At 44.9% G+C, this 22,639-nt stretch overlaps 1 protein-coding gene across 1 annotated transcript in view; it reads right to left on the reverse strand.

Moving 5' to 3' along the window:
- Positions 1–22,639, reverse strand: part of NINJ2 (ninjurin 2) — a 49,421-nt gene continuing 26,782 nt past the window's right edge. The window contains exons 2-3 of the mRNA XM_065408844.1: positions 2,867–3,098; positions 1–137 (exon numbers count right to left, since the gene is read on the reverse strand). Coding sequence (XP_065264916.1) covers positions 1–137; positions 2,867–3,098 — 369 coding nt within the window. The remainder of the gene's footprint in view (positions 138–2,866; positions 3,099–22,639) is intronic.

Consider the following 22,639-nt stretch of genomic DNA (forward strand, 5'->3'; position numbering starts at 1 on the left):
CTAGAGACCAGTCTTCTGCACACCAAAGCCGGTAATGAAGATGTTGAGGATGACGGTGATGAAGATCAGAGCCGTGGCAACATTATTGAGCACGTTCAGGCGGTGCTGCTTTGACACATCATTCAGGTTCAGCCGAGCTGAGACACAGCACAAAACAAAGGGAGAATTGAAAACTGGCTCAAAGCCTCATGGCCTAAAGGAACCATGTCCTGGGCAGACTGCTGAACACACGTGAGGTAGTGGCAGCAAGTTGTCCCAGGGATTGGAGCTGGGAGGATGATTTTATTAATACTACAGTACAGGGTTTGTGAGTGGGGGTGGGGAGTGAGGGAGCAGAACAGTGCAAGTTAACCAAGAGGGGCCTAGTTTTCTGAAGCGCACCCACAGCTCCCGATGACGTCAATCTGACAATCAGGCCCTACATAAATAACAAGGGAGTTACCGCTGTCTATAGTCCAGGCTCATGCTCCATTGTCATTCCTCACAGCGCCAAACAGGAGCACACACAAGTGCTGAGAATGACAGGCCTTTATTTATCAGCTGAAGGGAGGCTCCAGGCCTGATGGGGTCTGTGGAAACTTTTGCAAAGTAAGACCATGTCTACGCTAGAAACACTAGAGCAGCATAGCTGCCGCTGTGCTGCTGCAGCGCTGTAGTGTAGACTCTTATTACAGTGACGGAAGGGGGGGTCTCCTGTTGCTATGGTAAATCTGCAAATTTTTCACACCCCTGAGTGACCTAGCTGGGTCAACCTAACTTTCTACATAGCCCAGCCCGGAGGTGCAAGGAAGGGCTCTTGGCATCATGGGAGGAGGTAATGGGAGGCTTTTAGACACATGATAGAGGCACTGGTGTGCTTGTCAATGAGGGTCAGGAAAGGTTTCCACAAGTGGTGAGGGCACTGAATGAGGTGGCAGTACGAGGGGAAAGGTGCTTAGGGAGAGCTGGCTCCTCGAGCTCCTCCTTCAAAGTGGGTGTGTGGAGAAGGGGGCCAGAGCAGGTGTGGGAGGCCCTGGAGATGCGTGTGCTGACAGAGCAGGCACCCTGTAGTGAGGCAGAGTGGCCTCCCTCTGAGCCTGAGGGGGAGGAACTGCCCCATGCCCCTGGTGAGCAAAGTCAAGACAGCCCTGCCACCTGTGCTGGAAGCAGGGGGGCGGGACAAGACGGGCCGTCAGCTCAGTTGCTGTACCTTGCCGCTGAACTCTGGACCAGGGACCGAGCTGTGCAGTGCCCTGCCCCTGGAGGAGACTGATTGTGGAGAGGAGTTGCTGGGATTGCCATCCTCCATTTACCCTGAGGAGCCGGAGGACCCATGGACTACGGAGCCACGCCAAGGATGTGCGGTAGGAAGTAGCCATGGGGAACCAGACATTAGTCCGGTTGTGTTGCCGGGAAATGAGTCAGCGTGTTTTGGTGACTTCCCCGCTGACCGGGTGGTGGGATCACTAACACTGTTAGGGCCCTGGGCTGGCCCTGGTGGAGCAGTGTGGGCCTGGGTATCCCTACCCCCTGCTGCTAAAACCACCCCATGGGAGGTGGCCTACTACCTTAGGCTAGCAGGCCTGTGCCCTGTTTGTGGCTTGCCCCAGCCAGGGGGCTGAAAGCCCCTAGACCGGTGGTCCTCAAACTTTTCAGGGTCACGCCCCCCCTCTTGCCCCTGTTCGCAACCCCCCAGGCTGGGAGCAGGGCCTGCAGTTTTGGGGGGTGGGGCATGGACTGGGTAAGAAGGCTGCAGCTGCAACTGGGGGTGGGTTTGAGAGCAGGGATGTGGCCAGGGGCCAAGGCTAGGGGCAGGAGCAGAGCCACAGCCAGCCTGGAGTGGGGACTGGCAGCTGGGCCTGTGGCCGGGTGCGGAGCTGTGGCCGGGGCTGAGGCTGGAGATGGGGCCAGGCGCAGGGACAGGAGTTGGGCCATAGCTTGGGGCAGGGTTGGAGCAGAGCTGGTGGTGGGGAGGGGCTGGGTGGTGCTCCTTCCCTGCCCCCCAGGGGGGCTGGCCCGGGCCCGCTACGCTCTCCGAATGTTCCTCTGCACCCGCCTAGGGGAGTGTGCCCCACAGTTTGGGGACCTCTGCCCTAGACTGTGACTGCTGTCTGCTCCAGCCTGAAGTCTGAAGCTAAAGCTAAAGCCTGAGCCCCAGGTGTTAATTGCTGTCTACCCAAGCCAGGAGGCTTTGGCTAAAGACTGCTCATTGCTCTGCCCTGCCTAGAGGGCCAGATCTACAGACTGTGTAAATTGTCTCTTGGACTAAAGAGTCCCTGTTACTCTGCCCTGACCAGAGGGCCAGAGCCCTAGTCTGCTAATTGACTGCTTGCTGTTTGATGTTGTGAGGCAGGGTAGCCTCCCTCTGAGTCTGACAGGGAGGAGGACCACAGAACCACTACAAACCACAACAGCAAGGGGCCTCTGGGCACATGTCTAGGACCAGCTGAAACACTAGGGACCCCAGTTAGCTACTGTACACACAGCACAAGGACAGATTTGGGATCAATTAAATGAGGGTTGGATAGAACCGCAGGCTGAATCATTCTGTTAGGCCACAAGCCAGAGACAGTATGGAGGGGGGCAGAGTGCAAAGATGTGGTGCAGGTCACTCTGGGGGAGTGCAACATGAAGGGGTGCAGTGTGGGGAGATGGCAGAAACAATTCCCCATCCCTAGTACAGGGGTGCAGTGATGGGAAAGCAGAGGAGTGAAGGAGTGGTAAAGCTCGAGGCTAAGATGGAGAAGGAAGAAATGCATTTGCTGGTAGATTCTCTAATTTGAAGGAGAAATAATGTGGGTCTTTGCACCAGCCACCCCATTCCTCCTTCCATGACCCCGATTGCTGCTGACAGTGGAGGCAAACAGAAGCTCAGAAGATATCTTACCAATGATGATAAGAAGAATTCCAATCACCACCTGGAAGAAGAGAGAGATGCTGATGAGCGATATCAGGGTGGCATAATACTGGAATGAAACCCTCTGCTCCAGCACCGCTTTGAGTTGTGTGACATTGGCCATGAACAGCGCCACATCCAGCATGCTTTCTGCCACACTCTTCTTAGTTGCATAGTGGTTGATGTTGACTGGATTGTCCCTCCTTGAGCCAGGATTCCCCGCCTGGGTAGAAGGGAGAGTGAGAGTAAGATTCCTAAGCAGACTGGCCAGTCCATTCTGGCTTGAGTGTTAGCCCCACCAAGGGGGTAAATCTAGAAAGCTTTCAGAAGGCACATTCCATGAACTTGAAAGGCAGAAAATTTAAAACTGTTAAAGGAAACCCTTCTCTCCCCCCGACCCCCCACCACAATTGGCCTGTGGATCTCATTGCCACAAGGTAATTGTGGAGACCACAAATTTAGCAAGATTAAAAAAAGAATTGGACATTTGTATGATTAATAAGAATAGCCAGTGTTAGTCATATGGCTTAACAAAACCCAGGAGTTATGAAAGAAGGGATATTTAACCCTCATTCTTCAAGGCACAAAGCAACCTTACATTAATGGGGGATTAGGGAACAATATTCCCCCATGGACAAGGTACTCTAGGTCTGCCTACAGCAGGGTTCTTACACACCTTCCTCTGAAGCATCTGGTGCTGGCTGCTGTCAGAGACAGGATACCAGACTTGATGGACTATGGGTCTAATCCAGTCTGGCAATTCCTATGTTCCTACTCTTGAAACAATTACACTCCACTCATCCGAACTGTCAGCTGTTTTAAAACACAGTCACACAAGGTCTGTAGATGTATGTCAGCCTCTGCAGGGAGCAGAAGAGGCACGGAGTGATGGGTACACTTGTAAATATACCAGATACTAGCCAAGCTCAGTCAGAGAAACTGGGACTTGCAGTCTGTGAGCTGCAGCTTTGTAGTGGACATGAAGGCAGCTGTGGGATGATGCGTTTTAGGGCTTTCTGGGCCACATTCGGCCTGCAGATTGCACCTTTGGCTACCCCTGACTTAATAAAGAGTACAGAGGAGAAGAGCCAGCTACTACTACACCCAATCAGCTCCTTCCTCTCCCTTGCCTTTGTCAGCCATCCTGACTGAATTCTGAGTTCTGCAGCTTGTTTAGACTCATTGCCCTGACTCAAATGGCCATTGGCCCTGGAGAGTGCGAGAGACAAGCAGGGGCGGAGAAGAAGATGATGATCTTTAATTAAATATTCACTGGGAGCATGGTGACATGGTAGCAAATCTCAATTGAAGGAAAGAGCCAAGATCTTGAAGGATCGGAATATATCAGCAGAACACCATAGCAGAGTAAAGGAAAGACATAACTAGTTGAAATCTGTAGCATGCTGGGCTGCAGTTCTGGAAAACACAGGCTGTTTCTCACCCATATCCACCAGAGCCTTTAGAAAGCTGGAAAATCAGCCACCTCATGATTTTCTGACTACGTGGCCTTTACTGAACTCCCCGTTTTGAGTTTACCACCTTATCTGAGCTTTTCCTCGTAGGCTCTCCCATTAGCTGGCCCTTTAAGTCTATGGGAGAGAACCAGCTGCAGCCTGAAGGTCATCATTTAGCTCCCTGGGCTGTAGGCTGTTGATCCCTCTCTCCTGGCAGGAGAGTACTCTTGTGACACAATAGGATATGTCTGTATCAAATTATGAGCTCTTTTTGTAGAGATGTTGACTGCTAGGCTAACCTTGTCTGAGGGCAACCTATCGTACTGTGTTCCAGCCAGCGGCCCGGCTCAGGAGAATTGTTTAACACCTCATTGAAGAACTACACTAAGAGCCATCACACAGCAAGCTAGGGCCACTGATTTTGTTTGTCTCTCAATTATTGACCCACTCCCAGGAAGCAATGTTTTTTCTACATGAGCCCACATGGGGTGGGGACACAGACCTGACTGCTGGATCTGTAACTACACCATCTGTCCACATGGCTCAGAGACAGAGGCTCTATTTAAGAGCAGGGGTCTTCTGCTCTGTGCAGGCAGAGGGGGCCACATTGAAGTACTGTCAGGAGGGACTCCGTGCACGCTGAAACACAGCTGACCCTTGGACTCAAAAGAAGGGGTGAGCTCAGACTAGTGGAGGGTGCATCTGAGAACTCTTGTTATGTCTAATGTTCTGTAACTCTCAAGTGCTTTAAGATTAAAGACTGTGGTTAAGAAATTCCTTTGCTCAGCCTGTGTTCCTTGCTTTCATGCCACTTTGTTTCCAGAGGGGTTACACTAGAAGCCCAGAGAGCCCACAGCCTAGGTGGAGCTTTGGGGGAGCATGTGTAAGTGAACAGGGAGCTCAGGAGAGACACTGCTTTCAAGGTCTAAGGCAGCTGGACAGTGGCATCCCACATCCAAGGAAAGGCGTCTGACAAGCGGTCGGAGCTGGGGGGGGATGCCCTGGAGTCCCAGAGCTAGAAAGAGTGACTAGACTCTACCTGTATCTAGCAACAGAGGTTCCTGTGGCACCTTTAAGACTAACAGATGTATTGGAGCATAAGCTTTCGTGGGTGAATGCCCACTTCATCAGACGCATGTAACCACTTCGTCAGAATGCCCACATCTGACGAAGTGGGCATTCACCCACGAAAGCTTATGCTCCAATACATCTGTTAGTCTTAAAGGTGCCACAGGACTCTCTGTTGCTTTTTACAGATCCAGACTAACACGACTACCCCTCTGATACTTGATACCTGTATCTAGTTGAACTGGAATCATGTGGGACCCAGCGAGTGGGTCCACTCACAACAAATTGGTGGCCATACAGTGGGGTACTGAGCCAGAGTAAAAAAACTGTATTTTGTTCCATTTATATGGTTTTCTCCTGTGGTTTTTTTCCCCATTCTCGAGGAGGCAGCACATCATCCCAGTGGGATAACACTAGGCATTGATAGCTTCTTTGTGTAATGATGAGTGAAGGATGTGAGAACAATGAAGCTAAGCAAACAAGACAGTGCTTCTGTCAAACAAGTGACTGGCACAAGTAGGCTTATACATCTTTTCTCAGTCACTTACCCAGAGACAAATAAAGCAAATTGGTTGGGTTTTTTTCCCTTCAAATTAAAACATTTCCTTTTTTTAATCTGGTGCTGAACCCTTTAGCTTGAGTGAGAAATCATAGAAATGTAAGGCTGGATGGGACCTCAAGACCAGCCCCCTGTGTTTACGCATGACCAAGTAAACCTAGAAGACCATCCCTGACAGGTTCTTGTCTAACCAGTTCTTAAAAATCTCAAATGACAGGGATTCCACAACCTCCCTTGGATTCCAGTGCCTAACTATCCTTATAGTTAGAAAGTTTTTTAATATCTTACCTAAAACACCCTGACTACAGATTAAGCCAGTTACTTCTTGTTCTACCTTCAATGGACAAGGAGAACAATGGATCACTGTCCTCTTTATAACAGCCCTTAACATTTTTGAAGACTGTTATCAGGTTTTTCCTCACTCTTTTCCCCAAGACTAAACATGGCCAGTTTTTGTAACTTTTCCTTGTAAGTCAGGTTTTCTAAACTTATTGTTTTTGTTGCTCTCCTCTAGACTTTCTCCAGTTTGTCCACATCTTTCTTAAAGTGTGGCATCCAGAACTGGACACAGTACTCCAGCTGAGACCCACCAGTGCCGAGTAGAGCAGACAATTACTTCCTGGGTCTTACATACGACACTCCTATTAATACGTCCGAGAACGATTTTAACCTTTTTTGCAATGGCATCGCATTATTGACTCATATTCAATTTGTGATTCACCATAACCCCCAGATCCTTTTTAACAGCACTACTGTGTAGACACTTATGCCCCATTTTGTATTTGTGCATTTGATTTTTTTTCTTCCTAAATGTTGCATGTTGCACTTGTCTGTATTGAATTGCATCTTGTTTATTTCAGACCAGTCCTCCAATTTGTCAAGGTGTAACCATGCCTTTGGGGGGTCACAACTGAGAATACCAAATTCAGGACAAAATAGGGGAGATACACCCCAAAACTAGAGGTTATTCACCCATGAGATATACCATGCCAGCAACAAAAGAAACTTCTATTTCACCACACTGGCTAATAAGAAGTCAGAAAAGCAGTTTCCTTAGGCATTCCAGTCCTTGTATCACCACCAAAAACATTGGATTTAAAGATAAGTGGTTCTTTATAACCAGTCTCATCAAACAAAAGGTTCTTCTGATCCCAAAGGGCCAGCCACACGCCCAGGTCACTATATATCTCAGATCTTACCCAAAAATCACACTGTTGCCAATCCTTTCGTATCTAAAGGTTTATTTATAAAAAGAAAAAAGAAAGGTGAGAGTTAAAGTTGGTTAAAGGAATCAAATACATACAATAATTGCAAAGTTCTTGGATCAGGTTTGTAGCAGTGATGGAATAAACTGCAGGCTTAAGTCAAGTCTCTGGTTGCTTCCAAATCATTGGAAGGTCCTCAATCCCGTGGGTAGAATGCTCCTATTAGTATAAGTCTAAGTCTATAGTCCAGAGGTTTGAGCAGGAAAGAGGCAAAATGGAGGTGTTTCCATGGCCTTTATAGCTTTTGCCATGTAGAGGGAAACCTATTGTTTCAAACAAAGCCCTCAGCACAGCTAGTGAAAAATCACAGGTGACAAGATGATGTTTGGAGTCATATGGGCAAGTCACACGTCCATGCACAATTTTGCTTAGGCATAGCAGGAAGCCATTACCTACACTTCAGATGGAACGTCCACAGGAAAGTCCATTTAGTGTAGATGGGTATCTCCCATGGTCAATTATGAGTTAAGTGTCCCTTGATGAGCCACTTAATTTGAATAGTCCCTTCAAGATGTGTTCACTAACTACCTTGTGGGTGTTACTCCAGGAACAACCAGGTATAGAGCCAATACTCATAGCTTCAAGTACAAAAATGATACATGCATACAAATAGCATAATCATATTCAGCAAATCATACCATTTCCATAGACACCTTACTTTACAACCTTTGTACAAGATTTGTTGCAAATATATAACAATGGTTGAAACAATGATCTACATGGTCATATTTTATAGATAAAGTCACACAATGCCACTTAAATTCTAATCCTATCTTCCAAAGTGCTTGCAACCCCTCCCAACGTGGTGTCATTCACAAACTTTATAAGCATACTCTCCACTCCATTATCCAAATCGTTAATTAAAATAATGCATGGTACTAGACCCAGGACAGACCCCCACAGGACCTCACTAGATAATGTCCAGTTTGACAGTGAACCATTGATAATTACTCTTTGAATATGGTCTTTCAACCAATTTTCCACCCACCCAGTAATTTCATCTAGACACATTTCCCTAGTTTGCTTATGAGACTGTTATGTGGGACTGTGCCAAAAGCCTTTCTAAAATAAAGATATTTAACGGCTACTGTTCCCCTATCCACTAGGCCAGTAACCCTATCAAAGAAGGAAATTAGGTTGGTTTGAAATGATATGTTCTTGATACATCCATGTTGGCTATTCGTTATAACCCTATTATCTTTTAGGTGCTTTCAAATTGATTGTTTAATAATTTGTTCCAGTATCTTTCCAGGTATTGAAGTTAGGCTGATGGGTCTATAGTTCCCTGGGTCCTCTTTCATCCCCTTTTTTAAATGGATGTGACTAACATGGTGCAGTATGAAAAGGTGATGAGCTGTATGTGTTTGGAATGGGCATAAAATACAAATAAGCAACTTTTTTCTGTCTCACTGGGACCAAAGACAGGGCTACATCTCTCATGGGTGCACACACTCACTCAGTGCCAAAGGTCTGGCTTGTCCAATCAGTGCTTCCTCTTCTGGGTCTGTGGCATTGTTTACTGAGGTTCTTTTAGCCCTTGCTTAGCTCTTGTCGCTGCAGTGTAACCAAAATGGTCACACTTGCATGCCAAAAGTTAGGCACTGATAGCTATCTTCAGGCAACTAAATAAATGACCTGATTGTTCAGAGGTGCTGAGCACCTCGAGCTCCCATTGACTTCAGAAATTCAGTGCATTCAGGTTTTGGCCTTTATAGAGGATTCTTCCCATTACAACAGTAATACCAAACTTCCCTGTAAACATTTGGAAGCAACGTTACATTTGCTCCCAGGATAAAGACAGCCCTGGAGTGACTTCAAGGTTGTCCCTTTACTCTGGGATTGCTGACAATATGAGCCTTATCAAAGCCAGCAGCCCCCTGAGATAAAGCAAAGCCAAGTACACACAAGAGGGTTCATTGATGTATTTTAGATGTTGACTGGAAAGAACTGAGCCCTTGTCCCATCTTGAAATTATTCACTCTCCTGTAGCGTAGGGAACTCCACTTTTCTCCCTCCATGTTGTCAGGGAAGAGAATTCACTATAGTGCAATCAGACACCAGGCGCTGTCCTGAAGCTGGGCTGTATGTAATAATGTATAGCAATGACCAGTATGAGGCAAACCTCAACTGAAAATGCATCACAAAGATGGACAAGTATAATTATCCTTCTTTTACAGACAGGGAAACTGAGCCACAGAGACGTAAAGTCGTAGAGTTTAATGGTAGAGGGGAACACCAGATCATGTAGTCTGACTTCCTGTATATCACAGGCCACCAGAGACTTGCCAAACATCATAGAACAAGTTGAGCTGGAGAGAGAACCCAGGTCCCCTGAGTCCCAGTCCTATTTGTTGAATAATACTGCTTTCCATATTAAGCAAACCTCTTGCCCGTGACACTACTATCCTTAGTGTAAAACTCGCTGTGATCTTGGACAAATTCCCTTTATTTTCCCTTTCTTGTAAATATGACACTGATATTATTTATTAAAGTGATAGACTTGGGTTGCTTGGGTCCAATGTTTAGGTTTTGTGTAAAAAAAAAAAAAAAAGGTTGTACAAAACCTCATTCTTTCATTTAAAACAAATGCATTTTAAAATGTAGGTTTGATTAACTTCTTTTTATTGATGGTGTTAGAAATGAGAGTAGGGAAATGGGGGTGGGTGGGTTTAAGTTATGATTTTTTTAGTTGAGCGTGTGTGTACTGTAGCAAACTATGAAGTCGCAGTGACAGTATATTCTCAATATGGCCACAAGAGGGTGCACCAAACTGCCTCTGCTTACTACTGTACTGAGTCACATAGGCCAACTCCATTGCAAGAAAGGCTAGTAGAAAAATGTCTATTGAAACTGTTTTTTAAAGGAAAATGAGGGTTTTGATTAAACAAATTTTTTTTGTAAAAAGTATCTGCTTTTCATGAAGACTTAATTTTTTTGTCAAAATATTTTGGCCAAAAACTTTCTGGTTTTCAGCCAAAAACTTGAAAATGTACATAGAAAATTTCAGCAGAAGCAAAAGTTTTCTTTGTTGAAAATTTCCATGAGAAGGAACAATTTTTCGGGACCAGCTATTATTGCAAGTCTGTTTTTTATTACACTCGTGAGGAGAGACTAAAAGAGACACTGGAACAGCATGAGACAGAAAAAGAAAGATGTGAATGATAATCTTCTTCACGAGAGTTTGCCGGCAGAGAGAGTGTCTAGGGAGACACTATATTATTGAGCATCAGTTCCAAAGGAGCTGCTGTGGAATGCCAAATAAACCACACAGAGAGAAAGAGAGAGAGAGAGGTAATGCACACACAGGGAAAGGAGTAGAGACATGCATTTCACTCATAGATCCTGGCAGATAAACATCTAAATTCAGATGAACACATATCAGCAAACATATGAAAACATGCATAGAGAACACCACACACACAAATATTTGGCACTTCCATAGCATTTTGCTGCTGACAATTTAAAAGTATTTTGTAAACACTTATTGATCAAGCTAAAAAAATAATAATAACCTTGAAACATACGAAAGTATCCTTATCTCCATTTTACAGAAATGAAGAAATTGATGCAGGGATTAAAGGCCACATTTTCAAATACCCCCTCTATTTTTAGGTGCCCTATTTTAGACACTTATGACCTGATTTTCAGAGATGCTTAGCACCTGCAGCTCCAGACCATTTCATCTGGTGTTGGGGGTGTACTATTCAGTAATTCTGAATATCGACTCCAAAGTGAGTCAAGTTTGGGTACTGAAAATAAGAAGCCACTTTAAAAAATGTTGACCTGAATAACATGCCTAAATACGCACAGGGTCAGTGATAGTATTGGGAACAAAATCTGGATACACCTGATTCCCCCCCTCTACTCTAGCCAGTAGACTATGCTCCCCGCTCATCCATTTTCTAACCACTAAACCATGTTCCTCTCTGTGACGGGATAGTCTGTCTCCTTAAGGGTAGTGGGGCATAGCAGTCAGCCCACCCTGTCCTGTGGTGTGGCCCTTTAAGATTTTGTGGAGTCTGATATATAAAAGGTCCTAGGAGATATCAAATAGACAAGATAGAGGTAATATCTTTATTGGATCAACTTCTGCTGGCAGATGAGACAAACTTTCGAGCTACACAGAGCTCTTGTTCAGGTACAGAAAAATGGAAAAAGACAAAAATAGTTATTGGTAGAGAGGAAGCAGTCGTGGGAATAAATAGTGTTTGGAAGGAAATCCCATTACTGTTTCTTTAAGGGCTGGGGACCAGAAGCCTTGCAGAAGTGAGCTGGGCAAGGTTCCCTTCTCTCTCAGCCAGTTGGGATGGGCCTTGGGAAAGGGCGCTGCATATATGCTGCCTCTTCCCTCGTAACAGAAAGAGGTCTGCCTGGTAAACCTTCTGAGCCTGAGGACTAATTGGAAAAGAGAGGCCAGCTGAAGGAGAAGCTAGGTAAGGCCCTACAGCTGGCTTAATTTACAACACCAGCTCCAGGAAAGAAAGCTGGTGGACTTTTGCCTTAGGGAGAAACAGAGGGATTGGCTGAATTACAACTCCAGCTCCAGGAGGAGAGTTGATGGGGGACTCCTGTCTTAATGAGGGATACCAGAAGGACTGTTTGAAATACTGCCCAGCTGTTGCCAGAGAGGACACAGCACTGCTGGGAACTGCTTTGAGGAAGCTCCTGAGTAACTGGTTGGGGGGAAAGTGCCGATGAGCCACAAATACCAGGTTGGGAATAGGGGAGTTACCAGACCTGTGGAAGATGCTGACAAACAGGAAAAAGGTAGGAGCAGTGGAGAGAAGTGATGAGGGATTGAAGGATCAGCCCTTGGCTGCCTTTGGAACCCAGAGGAGTGGGTGGGTGGGCAGGCGGGCCTGGTTCCCCCTACCTCTCCTCCAGACCAAGAGGAAAAAGAAGTACAGGACAAAGGCCAAGAATGATGAGCCCCAGCTGGGGACCAAGGACCTGGCATGCAGGCCTCTAGACTCTGAGTTTTCCTATTTTGGACTTTCCTGTTAACTAGAAAGGGACGGGACAGTGAGGTGACAGGGCTGGAGGGCTAGGCTATGGAAGCTCCACTGTTGCAGAACAGGAGCATGGACAAAGTGGTGCTAAAGTAACCACTACCATGCCATGGCCTGGTACAAAGAGATGCTCTGGAGGTGAACATGCTCTGTGACAGCCCCCTCATCAAAGAGATATATGCCAGCATACATGTGCTGGGACATGGACAGATATGTAGAAAGGGTGACATGCATGGTCCTGGATTATTAGGCATATACAAGGGCATGTACATACAGAGCAGTATGGACAATGATTAAAATGTGTAGATTATAAATCCCTTTACGTAGGGGGGATTACAAAACCCAGAGATAGGCACAAAACAAACATATTGGCAGTGTTCAGCAGATAAAAGTAATAATAAACCCTGCCATGCAGGCTACGAGCAAAAGGTGAATTGAGTCTTCAGGGCCCATTCCCTCCTTTGCCTCTCTGCTGAGGCTTCCAGCAAGGAGGTCAATTGTAGTGGTTGGTTTTTGTAATATGACCACCTGTTCTGCTCACTAGGGGTCTGATCCAAAGCCCATTGACGTCAATGGAAACACTCCCATTGACTTCAGTGGGCATTGGAACAGGCCCAGGAATCAGGACAGAGATACCTTTTTGGTATGTAAAGCCCCTGGAGGGCCTTAATCACGAACCCCTCTCAGAGAGTTCATGTATCCCAGTGATGACAAGAGGTGCAGCCGTCCTGGAGTCAGAGCAGCACCTAAATGTGAAGGAGTGGTCTTAGTAACCAGACGCTCAAAAGAGAATTCTGAAACCAGAAAGGAACTTTCCAGCAAGCTGATAGCAGCCTGAGGGGTTAGAGCCAGCTCCTCTTCTGGAATGGAAGGTCAGGCAAGTGGCCAGCTGAGATGCCTATTTTTCTACTAAACCCTGTTCAGTTTGTCTCACGCTCAAACCCCATTAATTTGTCTTATTCACTTGTTATGTCCTGTCTGGCACTTAGACTGTAAACTCTCTGGGACAGGGAATGCCGTCTTCCTCTCTGTTCCGCACCTAGCACAATAGGCCCTCCTCCTTGATTGGAGTTCCTAAGTACTACTGTAATATTTAAAAATGGGTCAAATTCTCAGCCAGTGTGCCAGCCGGGTGAAATCGATGGATCCTCCCTGATTTATACCAGCTGAGAGTCTGCCCAATAGCTCATCTGATTATCTCTTACTGTACTGAAGATATCCAGGAACAGAAGATTAAAATGGAAACCTAACACCACACAAAGATAAGGAATTTAGCCTTTAAAATCTTCAGGGTAATGTCTGGAAAGGAATATTTAAACCCAGGCTGTCTCCTGGCTGTGGCTCGCAGAAGGGACCTCTGACTAGTTGGAACTCAGAAGAGCGGCCTGGGTGAGTAATGAAGTAACATAGCTGCACGTAGACTCACACTCCTCCTCTTGCCCTTGCCCTCCGGCTGACACTGCAACAGGATTCCACTTCCCAGCTGTCTGGCTGGGTGCTCACAGCCTGCAGAGACCTGCTTGTTGGATCAAATGTGTGCTCTGCCTCTCTCCCAACTCCTTTTGTCTTTTTGTCTCAGTATCTGGCTTGCCCCATCAGCTTCCCTTTCTCTCCTCGATCTAGCATCACCTTCCCTTGCTTGCTTCCTCACTCCCCCTTTTCTCTTTCACCTCTCCTTCCACTGAGTTCTGCCTTTCTCTTGTGCAGATCCATCCCCCGTTTTTTCCCCCCCTGCCTCGTGTCCATAGGTGCTCCTTCTTTCTTCCTCACACATAATGGCACTCTGCACTGCTGTGTTAGGATGTTCTCAGATCCATTCAAATCTCAGCTGCCATTATGGCTTTCTGTGCTACAGAGCAACATAAATAATGTATCCCTTAAATAACTGTCCTATCAAATAAATAAATAAATATCTGTATATCCATCCTCCTAGTTAAGTGTATTTACGATACTGAATTGAAGATGTCCAGGAATCAACTGGCAGGCAGTGGGATTGAGCTGCTATTAGAAGAAAGATAACTTTCCTTCCTAGGTTGTCAGGATGCTTTGAGGGGGGTGCTGGTGGGGGAGCCGATTTCCATCATTCAGAGGAATTGATGAACTTGAAATCCAAGAACAGCATGGCCCCAGCAATCACCACTTGCTGATGGGGGAGAGGGGGCTGGTTGATGAACAGAAGTAGTTGCATGGAGGAGGAACCCCTTTTAATATGCGGCACACTGGGAGTGCACTGAAAAGGATTGGCTAGAAGCTGGAACAACTATTAAAGCCAGGATGTACAGGCTAGACACTCCAGTAACTCCTGTTTAGCACCCGAGGTAGATTTATCCTAGTGCTTGAGAAAGCAAGTAGAAACTAAAACCAGCCATCCAGCTTTGCATGAGAAATGTAAAAGTAGGTTAGCAGAGAAAATGAGCCTATACAACAATGAAGAGCAGCCGGGAGGCACAACAGTAACTATTGCATTGTGCTTACGAAGCTAAAAAGGTAAAGATGAAGAAATCCCCAGGCCTGAATAGCTTATGTTCTGAAATATTCAGAGAAGCTGGGTCTGGGCTGCATAGATTGAAGACAGAATCAAAGGTAAAGTGTGTTCATGCCCATCATTTTAGTTACACCCACTGGCTAGCGTCTGTCTATCTGAAGTTTGGTTCCCCAAATCTGAAAGAAGTTCAGATTTGGGTGACTGCTGCTTGGGGTCAGATCTATTTCTGATACTGAGAGAACACTGAGCTTCTGGTGGCTACTTCATTAGTTTGCTAAGCTATATTGAGACATGATGGATAGGGTACTGGGCTTCAAGTCAAGAGGTCTGGGTTTATTCTTGTCTCTGTCACTTACTTGCTGTGGGACCTTGGACATGTCAATTTACTGCTCTGTGCCTCAGTTTCCCTACTTGTCAAATTAAGTTAATGGGAATGGCTCACCTTTGCGAAGCCTTGTGAAATGTATGGCTAAGAAGTGCCAAGTATTACTTCTATGTACTACATAATGGACCAAACAATCTCTGACTTAAGTGCATTGAAGTCAGGAAAGTTACACAGGTGATTGATTTAGTCCTATGGATAAAAGGATCTTTGGATCTAAAAGGCCAGATCTACTCACTTCAGTGGAGCTATATCAACTTACACCAGCTGAGGAGCTGGCCCTGTGTCATTTAAAAGCAAAAAACAGGTGCTGTTGCCCATCTAGACTTTAATAAACCCTTGAACAATATACAAATGGTTGGTGTGGGGGTGGGATTGTTTTGGGCTTTTCGTTAGATATTGAATAAAGACAGCAAACTGGTTAAATGGGCAGGTAATTATAATTATCAATGAGTGTAGGGAAGCCCACAGTGGTCTGCTTCTTTTCAGTGTGGTATTTAATAAGTTGTGCCTGCAGAGTGGCAGAAAAAAATGGAAATGTTATTAGCTTAAGCAACAGAATGGATTGTTTTTGGAAAGAGAGATTTAAACACATTAGGGGAGTGGTCTAGCAAATGTCTACCACATTTATGTGAGAAAATGCACAGTGCTGCACAGTAATGACTTTTCAACTAAGTTAGTATTAAAGCCTTCCATTAAACCCGCCTGTTTGAGGGGCTGTCTTTGTTTCTAGATGTTCTGCTGTAGCAATAGTTATTGAAACAGTCTTGTCAAGACTGGAACTGCTGATCTCTCCATAAGGTAGTCTGGAAAGGACAAGAAACACCATGCTTAGCAGGAGGCACAATTCTCCAGTGTGTCCACGTGAACACCTCCAGTTACCCCAGAGTACATCTGAAACATCCTTCTGAGCAAGGCTCAAGACTTTGCTTGGTTTTGTCCTTACATTGCTGAGTTTATGTTGCTTTTTGTGGGGTCAGCTTATTGCACTTATGGGTACGTTCTTTTTATTGTCTGTATTGCACCTATTCTGGGATTTATTTTGGCAAGCTGCCCATTTATTAATTACATTTTTAGTGGGTTTTTTTGTATGAGTGGAAGGTTGGCCTTGAGGTTAAGGCATTGGACTGAGACTGGAGAAATCAGGGATATATTGTGAACTATCATACAATTCCTGCACAACATTGGGCAAGTCACTTAAACTCTGCACCTCAGCCCCTCATCTGTAAAAAGGGGATAATATTACTTTTGTTTATCTTGTCCATCTAAATCAAGAGCTTTTTCAGGGCAGGGAATGTCTCCTACTTTATGTATGTACAGCATCTTGCAGAGCGGGGGCCTGGTCTCAGTTGTAGCCTTAGATAATAAGGTGCAGATGAGATTGGAGGAATAGGCTTCTAAAAGTTTTCCTTTTAATTAATCCTTAGTTAATAAGGATTACTACTTTACCCACACGCAGCACTCATCATCCAAGGAGCTCAAAGCCTTTCCCATGTGACCATTATCCCCTCTTCTGCAGATGAGGAAACAAAGGAGCAGAGAGGAACGGTGACAGATTGTGGCAACTGGGAGTAGAACCCCGGCCTCCTGCCTCCCAGTCCTTGGCTATCAGCACTGTTACCACCTTTGGAGAAAGCAACTTGCCCAGCAATAAGATGTGAGATGGCCCCCAGCAATGAAAAGTAAGTACGATTTTTATTTTTTCATTAATATAGCTGAGCGCAACTAATGCACAAATTAGGAGATCAGACATTTATCAGCTACACTTAGGACATTGATACTTTAAGGTCTGTCCCTAAGCTTTTTCACTGAATAGAGATTCATTCATTTAAATTCCATTTCTCTCTTTTGTGCTAGTGGACCAAGCAATTGTTTGGAAGCATATTGTTTAGGTGCTGCAAAGCAGGTCAGTTGACAACAAGGTTGTATCAAATAGAGTATTTGAAACCAAAGATGGGAAGGTATTATTCCATTGGGCAAGGCTTTGGTGAGATTTACATCCAGTTACAGGTATCTTGGGTGCAATCCTGGTCCCCTGAAGTCAATGGGAGTTTTGTAATTGAGGTCAGTGGGTGCAGGATTGGCTCTCAGGTTGGTCACATTCTGGACAAACTGTGAGGGGGTGATTGAGGTTGGAACTGAGGTGGCACAACTAGGTGGCAAGGAGGGCCAGGGCTGGGCAGGGTTGAGGTTGTAGTTGCTATCTTTACTCATATAATGCCTAGAGAAAACCACTGAGATTGGGACCCCATTGTGCTAGACCAGTGGTTTTCAACCTCCTCCCCCACCCCCAATTGCAGACCCTTAAAAAAAGTCAAATGGTGGTGCGGACCCCTTTTGAAATCTTACACATATTCTGTGGGCCCCCTGGGGTCTGCAGACCACAGGTTGAATACCACTGTGCTAGACCCTGTACAAACACCCTGTAAGAGAGAGTCCCTGCCTTGAAGAGCTCGGAGTCTAAATACACAAGACCAACGAAGACATGGGGAAAGGATTATATTCCCAATCCTCAGATGGGGATCTGAGGCACAGACTTGCCCGAGGTCACATGGGAAGTGTCAATGGTAGAGCTGGGAACTGAATACAGAATCTGAACAAGCTTTCTCTGAAATATACAGCTTTGCCTCACTTCCTTTAATCATCATCCTGAGTCCTAGTCCAGTTCCTTCAGCCCTTTCCTTCAGCCCTTTCTCTCCAGCTTTCCCTTTTCTCTGCATGCTTAATCCTCCATGACACAGGGTCTTCTGGGCAGAGATATTGTACTAGGGATGAGAGATCCCCAATGAAATGCTGAGGTTTGCCCTGGAATTCAGCTGTTCAGAGAACTTACATTTCTGAACCAACTGGAAAATCCAGGTAATACCATCCCCCTTCTCTGAACTCTCAGCCTGAATTGCAATGCAAGATCGCTGCAGCAGGATTACCATGATACACTCATGCTGTTTCCTAGATTAGACTGCTCAAGCAGCAGGCACCTGTCATAACCAGGATGTGGACGGTCATCCCTAGTGGTCAGAGCAGGAGTCGGGTACTGGGAGTCCAGGGTAGGCCAAACTGAGGCAGGGTCAGAAGCCAGACTCTAGGGTCTCCAATGAGCAGGGTCTGGAACAGACACAGGCAGGAAGTCTGTGTTGCTACTCTGACAGCTCCCCTTTATGGCTTCCCTGTGTGTATATATACTGGTATCAGCCAATCAGGGAGGTGTCTGAGGCCGCCACTCTGATCCTGCTGGGCAGCATAGAATCATAGAATATCAGGGTTGGAAGGGACCTCAGGAGGTCATCTAGTCCAACCCCCTGCTCAAAGCAGGACCAATCCCTAGACAGATTTTTACCCCAGTTCCCTAAATGTCCCCCTCAAGGATTGAACTCACAACCCTGGGTTTAGCAGGCCAACGCTTAAACCACTGAGCTATCCCTCCCCCCAGTACTTCCTGTAGCACCCAGTTACAAAGGGTGCTCCTGCTGGAGCCCAGCCTAACCCTCTTTTGGCAAGGCGGAGGCATCGGTGGCCCTGAACCCCCATGGTTCCAGCCCTGTAGGTTCTAACAATCTATCAGGAGGTTAGCCCTGTAAAACAGGATGGGGAGAGAAATGATTTTTCATGTTGAAATATTTTCCTTCCCACCCAGACAGAGAACCTAAATAATAGCACCCAGGGACCTTGGATCAAAGTTCTGCAGCTGCCCTAGCTTAGCTCTCCTTCCAGAGAGTGAACACTTCCATCCACAGAGAACTATTACACTCAAGCAGGTTCTTACTGTTCCACAAGAGGGCAGCAGGGCACAGAAACCTAGCAACACAATTTACCTGTTCACACCATGAGCCCTTCGCTTGTCACCAATAACAGAATATTTCATTGCAGTTTCTTAACTTCTATCCGTCTGCTTGTCCATGGGGAAAACTTGAGCTGAGCACAACTGAATATCAGGCTTCTTCTATGTGGGTTTTAAACTTATGGCATCTAAGTTGGAAATACTTGATTCCAGTGTTCAATGGTCGCCTGTGAATACTTATATTTTAAGTTGGGATTGTACACTTCTTTATGATGAATAGTGAAGGCCAGGAAAGTGGTTTTTTTTTTTTTTTTTTTTTAAGGTGTGGGGGTGGGGGTAGGGGTGTTCTGCTTGTTTTTCCTTAATATTAGAAATGTCAAGTTTGGTCTTCTCTGGTTTTGCTGGTGGATTTCTTGTGTGGGTTGTAGAGTAGCTGGTGTTTAGAATATGGCACACCGAGCACGTCTGCTTCCAGTCTCCACCCTGCCCTGATGACAACGGGGAAGCTAAATGTAGAAAACTGAGGGAACTAATATGAGACTCTATATAATGAACACTATGATCAAGGATAGTTTACATATATTATGAACTGAAGTGGTGTCTGCATCAGAATGGAAATGGCTACTGAGCAGGAATGTCTTATTTCTGAAAAATTATGCAAGACTAAGACTGATACAGGCAAAGCAGGCTAGGTGATTTAGCCACACAACTCCTATTGAAATAATGGAAGTTGTATGGCTAAATCACTTGGCTGGCTTTGACTATCATAACCTAAATTCAGACATCTTAAATAGTAACCCATCAATGTAGTTCTGACCATATTGACTGTGCAATGGCTAGAATAGTGAGCAAAATGCCAGCACAAGTAAGTTCTCAGGATCAGATGATCTAATATTACATTGATAAACAACATTTGTGTTCTTTTAGTCAAAATTAGATTAAGAAATTAAATTTAGACTGGCCAAGAGTTAACCAAATCATTGAAACACAGAGGAAGTGGGTACTAAATATGACTTATGTTCAAATCAATGATGGTTAAAGGACGTGGGACTAAATTGTTTTTCAAGGAAAGTCAGTTAAAATTTCTGCAAACTAGGCCAGTGCCTGACTCACTGAGTGATGCTGGGAATCAGCAACTAAAAGTACTAGCTAGAAAAGGAAGGAACAGCTTCTGAATTTTTTTCCTGATTAGTGGGCTTCAACTTTTGTGTATGTATCTAAAACAGGGTGGAATGAAAATTTTGTGAGGAACATTTGATGACAATCGTAACACTTTCTAGAAGAGGAGGGGTATTTGTCCCTGTCTAGAGGCTGGTTCACATGAGGTTTGTGTATTTTTTCCAGCTTAGTCTTTTTCTCAAGTGATAGAAGTTCCTGGGTAGGTCCCAGGTACAAACTTCACTGTCAGATCAAGCAGGATCAGTTAAAACATTTGATCCTTTATGGATCTAGACTTGGCAAGCTGGTCAATTGAAGGGTCAAAGAATGTCTACTGACTAGTGAGCTGGCCACCTATTTGACCATGGTCAAATATTCCAGCAAGAATGCCTTGATGTAGGGAGTTGCCTACTTTTTTGATTGCATCATGGAGTGGTTGTGAAATAAGCTAATATCATTCTGGGGTGTATTAACAGACATGTCATATGTAAGACATGGGAGGTAACTGTCCCACAATTTGGCATTGGTGAGGCCTCAGCTGGAGTACTGTATCCAGTTGTGGGTACCACACTTTAAGCAAAATGTGGACAAACTAGAGCAAGTCCAGGTTTCCTATACCTTTTATCATTTTTGTTGCTCTCCTCTGACCTATGAAGAAAGGCTTTTTAAAAACAAAACACACACTAGGTATGTTTTTTAAGTCTTGAGAAAAGACTGAAGGGGAACCTCGGAACAGCCCTTAACGTATTTGATAACCATCCCCTTTATAACAATCTTCAATTATTCTCCACATCAACTGAAGGTAGGACAAGTAACCTGCAGTAAGGGAGATTTAAGTTGGGTATTAGGAACAACTTTCTGACTACAAGGATAGTTAAGCTCTGGAAAGGCTTCCAGGGGAGGATGGAGGTTTCCATCATTGGAGGTCTTTTAAGAACAGGTTACACAAACACCTGTCAGGCTGCAGCACGGGGGATGGATTAGATAACCTCTTGAGGTCCTTTCCAGCCCTACATTTCTAGAATTCTTTTTATTTTACTTTTTTAGAACTTAATTTCATTGTTTTGTATTTGAGTTAAAATAACTCAGTTAAGTAACCTGTCTCTTATAATTAGGCATAAATATCTATCTAAGGTTAAACCTATTAGAGACCATAGCCTTGTGGTGGTTTTTCATTTTTTGTTAATGTTCTAATAAATTAGTGCTTTAAAATATTTGACTTGTTAATTGACCAATTAGTTGGAACTGGTCAGATGCCCAATCCTATATAGATAAATATCCCACTTCTAAAAATCAAGATTTGTCCCGATGTTTATGGGGGGAGGGGGAGTCGCCAAATTAGATTTGACACCAGCTAACCAGCAGGTGGTGCTGGGTAGTAAATCTAAACAATACACTCATGAATGCATTTGAAAGGATTATTTTGCAACATAATCAGTTACCCTGAGCTGTGGCTAATGTACCAGCAGTTTTTCAGTGCATTATGGATTTAGATAACATATGACCCCTTTTAGTCATTCTAGCTGGATAATATCCTAGTTCTGGGAGAAACCACAAGTGCACTTGTGTAATTTGGAAGCTGCACTGAGCAGCCTACATGATTAGGGGGTGAAGTCTATGGGTGAAGAGTTCAGAAGGCAAATGTTAGTTTTTATTTCAATATATGTTATGTACCTTATTTAGGATTCAGAATTGATGCTGTAGGGTTTAAAACAGTTGAAAATATAACATCTATGAGCTAACACCATATGAACTTTCCTGATATCAGTGATCTATGGAAAAAATTATGCAGAGAATAAAATGAAACCTAGAATCCTGGAGTAAATTGTAACTAGAATATTAAACCTTGGTAACAATTCCAGGAAAGCCAAAGCATTCTAATGATGTAATAATTCCAGTTTGTTTCATTGGATGAAGGTGTCACTCAGTGATTGTCCTGCTGGGACATCTCTTGATCATGTAGGTTAAATTAGAGCTTCATAATTTGTGGTGGTTTTTCTAAATGCTCTGTGGCCTTTTATACTATCCTTTCAAACACTATCCCGGTAAAGACTTCCCCTTCTGTCTTCAAGCAAAGTCCTCTGAGTCTCATAGGCTTGTCTGATCTCTACCTGACAAGCCTTACTTCTTGCTTCCAAACCTAGTTCCTGTCAGTTTTAGGGCTATATTGTGCCTAGTCACAGCTTGGGTGTACAGGAGCCTTTTCCCTTCTCACCCCCACCTCTGAAAGGTCCATAATAGCAGCTTCCTCCTGGAGCACCCAGGAGTGCAAATCACCCCAAAATGGGGGAAATGTGGGGGTCATGGCTGTGTCATCCCCTCCGCAGTGGTGCACCAGATAAGAAGGCTGCACTAGGAGCTGGGGGAGGGATTGTGCCTCAGGCATAGTCTCTCCCACCAGTGCAGTTCTATTAGAGTAATATTAATTATCAGATTCTTTGTAGTGTCTTAGGACCCAACTCACCCTTGACCTAAACATCACTTAACTTAATGATGATGAACAGGGTAGAAGCAATGGCAGAATTTTGTTCGGCTGTCTCAGTTTTGGAAGCTATTTATCCTGCCCTGAATACTCCAATCCAATTATTCAAAGGCAAATCTACTCC

This window comes from Emys orbicularis, chromosome 1 (assembly GCF_028017835.1).
Source record: "Emys orbicularis isolate rEmyOrb1 chromosome 1, rEmyOrb1.hap1, whole genome shotgun sequence".
In the NCBI taxonomy this organism is placed as follows: domain Eukaryota; kingdom Metazoa; phylum Chordata; order Testudines; family Emydidae; genus Emys; species Emys orbicularis.